At 36.4% G+C, this 6,698-nt stretch overlaps 1 protein-coding gene across 1 annotated transcript in view; it reads right to left on the reverse strand.

Annotated features, from left to right (window-relative positions):
* The window catches only part of LOC110293680 (FERM domain-containing protein 3-like), an 11,777-nt gene that overhangs the window by 4,080 nt on the left and 999 nt on the right, over window positions 1–6,698 (reverse strand). Inside the window, exon 2 of the mRNA XM_021161550.2 lies at window positions 4,925–5,193. Within this exon, the coding sequence (XP_021017209.1) occupies window positions 4,925–5,051 (127 nt within the window). The 5' untranslated portion in view covers window positions 5,052–5,193. The remainder of the gene's footprint in view (window positions 1–4,924; window positions 5,194–6,698) is intronic.

Consider the following 6,698-nt stretch of genomic DNA (forward strand, 5'->3'; position numbering starts at 1 on the left):
GTAAGTGTACCACATTTTCTGTATCCATTCCTCTGTTGAGGGGCATCTGGGTTCTTTCCAGCTTCTGGCTATTATAAATAAGGCTGCTATGAACATAGGGGAGCATGTGTCCCTCTTACCGGTTTGAACATCTTCTGGATAGATGCCCAGGAGAGGTATTGCGAGGTCCTCCGATAATACCATGTCCAATTTTCTGAGGAACCACCAGAGTGATTTCCAGAGTGTTTGTACAAGGTTGCAATCCCATCAACAATGGAGGAGTGTTCCTCTTTCTCCACATCCTCGACAGCATCTGCTGTCACTGAATTTTTGATCTTAGCCATTCAGACTGGTGTGAGGTGGAATCTCAGGGTTGTTTTGATTTGCATTTCCCTGATGATTAAGGATGTTGAACATTTTTTCAGGTGCTTCTCAGCCATTCAGTATTCCTCAGGTGAGAATTCTTTGTTCAGCTCTGAGCCCCATCTTTAATGGGGTTATTTGATTTTCTGTAGTCTACCTTGAGTTCTTTATATATATATTGGATATTAGTCACCTATCTGATTTAGGATAGGTAAAATTAACCTTGATTTTAAGCATTCGAGTTCTGACAAAACTTTGCTGAACTCTGGCCTTTTGCTAACTCTATTGAGCCAGTTCCATCAATTGATAAGTTCTCACTTCTTATGCATAAATTAGTAGAAATTTCAGATCATAAACAGAGGAACATATATATGTTAATGCATGTAAATTTCCTTTCATGTCGCAAGGACTAAACGCTATTACTATTAGCATATTAAGATACTCAACAGGTCCATTTTCAGTCTCTGGCTATATTTGTTTTGGAAAGAGGTATATAGTTAGCCCTAATAGAAATATAGACTTGCAGAACATCGTGAAAATAGGGCTTCTGAGAAAGCTTTTTGCTTCTTAAAACACTCTGGAAAAGTAGAGACTCTATACTAGCTAAGGATTCTATTGCTGTGATAAAACACCATGATGAAAAACAACTTGGAGAGGAAAGGGTTTCTTTTATAACTCTCAGGTCACACTCTATCACTGTGAGAAATGAAAACAGGAACTCAAAGCAGGAAGTGAAGAAGAAGCCAAGAAGAATTGCTACTCAGTGACTTATTCCTCATTGCTTACTCAACCAGTGTTCTTATACAACTCAGAATCGTCAGCTTAGATATGAAGGGAGGGCTACTAGCTACAGTGGGCTAGGCCCTCCCACATCAATCATTAATCAAGAAAATACCCAACAGAGTTACCTATAGATCATGTTTTTAAAAAACATAATTTATATTTATAGGTATTTTGCTGGAATGTATGCCTGAGGCTTATAGAGATCTAAAAAGTGTCTTGAATCCCCTGAAATTGAAATTATAGATGGTAATGAGTGCTGCTAACAGCTGAACCAGGGTCCTCTGGAAGAAGAGGCAGTTCTCTTAACCAGCAAGCCACCTTTCCAGCCCCTGGGGACCAGTCTTAAGAATATGTAGTCTAAATTGAGCATCTATCCTCCTAAAAGATACTAGCAGTGTCACGTTTGCATAAAATGAATAAAATTGACCCCTTGTCAAATTTACACACAAACACATCACTAATAAATTATAAACTTTCCTTTTTCTTCCTAAGATGTCATATTAATATCATGATTATAACATGAAATATTTCAACTTTTTAAAATGCCATAGTCTTTAAAAACTTAAACACTTTTAAAGTCAAATCTCTATAAATCCAGTGTCTCTTTAAATGTTCAGCCTTAGTAAATATCTAAAATCTCTCTAGTCTCCAAAGCCTCATAAGTAAGGGCTGGAAGGGAAGAGGGAAGTTAAGTACTTTCATTTCAAAAGGACCAGGGAACAGTTATTATCAACTCAAAACAAAAAAAATCTCAACAGTGCAAAGATCAGTGTCAGATGTCTGTAACTTGTGATTGTCTAGTCTCTACAAGGCCTACGCAGCTCTACTTCTCTGGGTCTGCCACACAGCACAGGTGTGTGTCTAATAAGCTCAGACCTGCTCCACTCCACATCTGCTATTGTCCTTGATGGTCATCTGTGGTAGTATGGAATGGTGGCAATGGAAACTGACTGCCAGTGGTTGGGAGAAAACAGTAATTATAAGAGTAACAAAGAGGATTTCAGGTCAGTGAAATTTGAATGGTGTAATACTGGTACATATTTGTACAGATTCATAGCATGTACCAAGTACACTAAGGGTGAACCCTAATATAAAATGTGCTGTGAGGCAATCATTTTGTGTCATCTAGAAAAATATATCACTCTGCCAAAGAATGCACATAGGAAATAACTATAATCCTTTTGGTTTTAGGTAAAACAAAAAGCTGGAGCATTTTCTCTCCTTAGGTCATAGAAACTAGAGCTTAGAGCATAAGGAATGAGTCTGCTACTGACCTACATCCCTAGGTATTTTTGTCTCCCAAATACTAAGGGCATGATGACTTCATCATGTCATCATGTGGGGAGCAAACATTCTCCTACTTATTTTGTCTGTGTCTTTTAAAAATAACTGAATCATTTCCATAAAATTTATATTATATACCCTAACAAATATACCAAAAACCCAATCACAAAAGAACACACATGGTATGCACTCACTGATAAACTGGCTATTACGCAGAAGCTGGGAATACCCAAGATACAATTCACAGACCACATGAAGCTCAGGAAGAAGGAAGACCAAAGTGTGGATACTTCAGTCCTTCTTAGAAGGGGGAACAAAATACCCATGGGAGGAGTTACAGAGACAAAGTTCAGAGCAGAAACTAAATGAAAGGCCATCCAGAGACTGCCCCACCTGGGCATCCATCCCATAAACAATCACCAAACCCCGACACTATTTTAGATGCCAACAAGTACTTGCTGACAGGAGCCTGGTATAGCTGTCTCCTTAGGGGCTCTACCAGTGCCTGACAAATACAGAGTTGGACACTCACAGACAACCATTGGACTGAGCACAGGGTCCCCAGTGGGGGAGATAGAGAAAGAAGCCAAGGAGCTGAAGAGGTTTGCAGCCTCATACAAGGAACAACAATATGAACCAACCATACCCCCAGAGCTCCCAGGGACTAAACCACCAACCAAAGAGTACACATGGAGGGACCCATGACTCTTACTACATATGTAGCAGAGGATGGCCTTGTCAGTCATCAGTGGGAGGAGAGGGCCTTGGTCCTGTGAAGGCTCTATGTCCCAGTGTAGGAGAATGCCAGGGCCAGGAAGCAGGAGTGGGTGGGTTGATGAGCAGGAGGAGGGAGTTTATGATAGGGGGTTTTCAGAGGGGAAACCAGGAGAAGAAATAACATTTGAAATGTAAAGAAAGAAAATATCTAATTAATAAAAAAAGGCATCATGAAGAAATACCTTATTTTTTTATATCACTATCCATTATGACCAAAAAAATAAATAAGAAATGCTAGTTTATAATGATAATAGTTTGATTATGTGAATTATTATTTCTCTACATTAAAATAAATATTCTCTATATTATTTGTTCAGTTTTGGAAAGTCATATTAATATGTATTAATATAGAAATTCCCTTGGTATATTTAGAACAATTATATTTATAAAAAATACTTTATATGGCATTTTCAGCACTCCTAAACGTTACTGAGAGCATTGGCACATGAAAATGTTCTATACATTTGTGCTTTTAAAAATAAGATAAGCAGTGGGTGCATGGGGGAGCACCCTCATATAGGCACGGGGAGGGGGAATGCTATAGGAGGCTTGTTGAGTAGAGACCTGGAAAGGGAATAACATTTGAAAGGTAAATAAAGAAAATATCCAATAAAAAATTTAAAAATGAAAAGAATAAGATAAACATAATACTTGTATATGATCTTTGTATAAATCATACGAAACAGGAGGGTACAGGAGGATTGTGAGTTGCCAGCCAACTTTGTATGACACAGTGAGTTATAGGCTAGCCTAGGCATACAAGCCTTTCTCAAACAAAACAAAACAAAACAAAACAAAACAAAACAAAACAAAACAAAACAATAAATATATTGGTTTTAAAACAAGAACACATCACACTTTACTCATCTCATAATAAAAATATAGTGAATCTCAACTAAGATGTCAGTTTTATAAATATTACTCAGCTATGACTAATTCCAGCTATTTTCCAGAATAAATTTTGTTGTAACCAGTTGACAAAAAAAAAATCATACACAAACATAAGATCATATATCATTTCAGCAGCATTGTGGCTAATGATCTGACTTCAGAGATGCATATGCTACAACAGTATTGTGGCTGTGACTCTGATTTTAAATTTTTATTTCAATTTCTATTTCAATTTCTCAGACCACAAAATACCATAGAACAAGTTAGTTATTTGGAAGAGAAATGGGAATAATGTAACCCTGACTGAAGTTATTTAGCAGATTATTTTCATTCAATTTTAATTTTACTGGTGTGCATGTCTCTCTGTGTGTGAGTCCTCAGAGACCAGAAGAGGGCCTGATATTTTAATAAAATTTTTCTTGGAAGATAAAAAAGGGAGCTCTGGATCATTCTCAAAAACAGACCTGAGATCAGAAACTCACATAATGGGAGGCAAAGCAGTACTGTGATTCTGTTTAATCTACATCATCTCTCCCTACTGAACAGTCTGGAGAAATACACAACAGTCTTCCTCTTGTAACTGTTGAAAAAGAAGGTATCTTTATTATTTTATTACTCAATAGAACTTGGCTTCCCATTTCCCTTCTCACTTACTTGTTTACACTCCTCAGTACCATTCTCTACTTCTCTCCTTCCCATTTTCTCCCACTTTCTCCACTCTTTATAAAAGAAACTGCATTCCCCATTATCCTCAGCCTCTCTCTGGATCACCAGTGGTAAGAACATAGCTGGAAGCAATCACACTTAACTAGGCATAGAATGACAGCCCGAGGGGAAAAGCACGTACCAGCATTTCGAGGTATGACCTTGGAGCCGTGTTTCAGCAGACGGACAAACACATTACTGCTGCAGTGGTTCATCATGTGCAAATGGAGGCTTCGTTGAGTCCTGATCTTGACCAAGCATTTTGCCATATTTGAGATATATTATCTCATATAATGAGATCTTCCTAAGGGTCTCTTGGCAGTAGTGTCCCTGTATATATGCAACCAGCAACAACAGCTTTGACCTTTTGCTCACTGTCCATTCTGTTTCAAAGGACCAAGGCAGGACACACTGTGAATGAATCAAATGTCAGGTTCTTAATGTAGCCAACAAAAATAACTCATGATGAATAGACATTGGGCAATGAGGAGGGAGGGGATACTATTTATAAATTCTCACCCCTCCTCTGATGAACAATAAATTTTTACACGTAGTCCTCACTTAGTTTTTTCTAGATCAGTGATCTCTGACAAATATTAAAAAGGATTAAAAAGAAAATATCCTAATTCTACAATGGAAGAAACAGTTTATTTTTATTTCTTTTCAGACATGTTTAATAGGTCTTTATTATGTTCTAGATCAGAATTGCCCAATTAAAAATAATAGCAAGCCACAATCTTTTTAAATGAAAAAATATTTAAGCAGTAAATCACAATTATTTTTCATAAGATCTTTTATTTGAAAATATAATATCTTGGTTCTGATAGTATGGCTTCAACATGCAGTGGTTTGTTAAGCAGTTCACATTTTTCAGTGATAATGATGTGTGTTGCATGTGTATAGAAAGTCTCGATTGGGACGAGCAACACTGATGATGGTATTTAGCAGTCACATGGGGCAAGCATGCTGGACTGGACTGTTCTCACTAAAGCAATTTGCATGCTTCATCTCCATTCCCATCACGATGCCAACTCTTCAGTTAATTTACAAGGACAGGATATGGAGAAAATTGACCTAGACAAATTCATAAAATTAATAAGTGGTAATCCATGCTGAAACTTGGAATTCAAATAATATCACTTGACTAAAACATAAATGTCCATACTGACAGCTGTTGGTAGCTTGAATTACAAGCTGTAATGTGTTTTAAATGCAGGAGTCAAATATCACGTTCTTTTTACACTTTGAGACCCTTGCACTTGTGCATCTGACAGAAACATGCCCGCTAAGGTTACAAACATTCTCATTTTTGAGTACACAGTATATAACTAAAATTTTTAGCTGACTAATAATAATACATAAAACACTTTTATTTGTATGGTTTTGTTGGTATTTTTTATTGCCACCAATTTCAGAAGAAAATCCTGTGCACTATGTCATTTTGCATGCATACATTCTTTGGCTTCTAATGGCTACATTACTGACGAACAAAGACTTTATAATGGCAGTGGATTGTCCTTTTCTCAGGAGACAAAGGGTTATGTTTAAAACCATCATTTCTAACTCTGCATTGTTATATTTCTTTGTGAGACAAAAATTAGCAGCATTTACAGAAAGAAGTTTAGCAAAACGTATGGAGTTTTACAAGTCTGGCATTCCTTAATCCTAAAATCCACTTTTAGAAATGTATTTTGAGTGAATACTCAGAAATGTTGACAAAAAGGTTCATCAAACTATCATTTATTACATCAATAAAAGCATCAGTCTAAATTTCCAATGAGAATATTACTCTTATATGTAATAATTCATAGACATTAAAAGTTGTTTATAGGAACTTAATGATGTAAGAAAATGCCTGCAATAGACAACTAAATGAAGAAAAATATGTTTATATAATCATAAAAAAAAAAAAAAAA

This window comes from Mus caroli, chromosome 4 (genome assembly GCF_900094665.2).
Source record: "Mus caroli chromosome 4, CAROLI_EIJ_v1.1, whole genome shotgun sequence".
Lineage (NCBI taxonomy): Eukaryota > Metazoa > Chordata > Mammalia > Rodentia > Muridae > Mus > Mus caroli.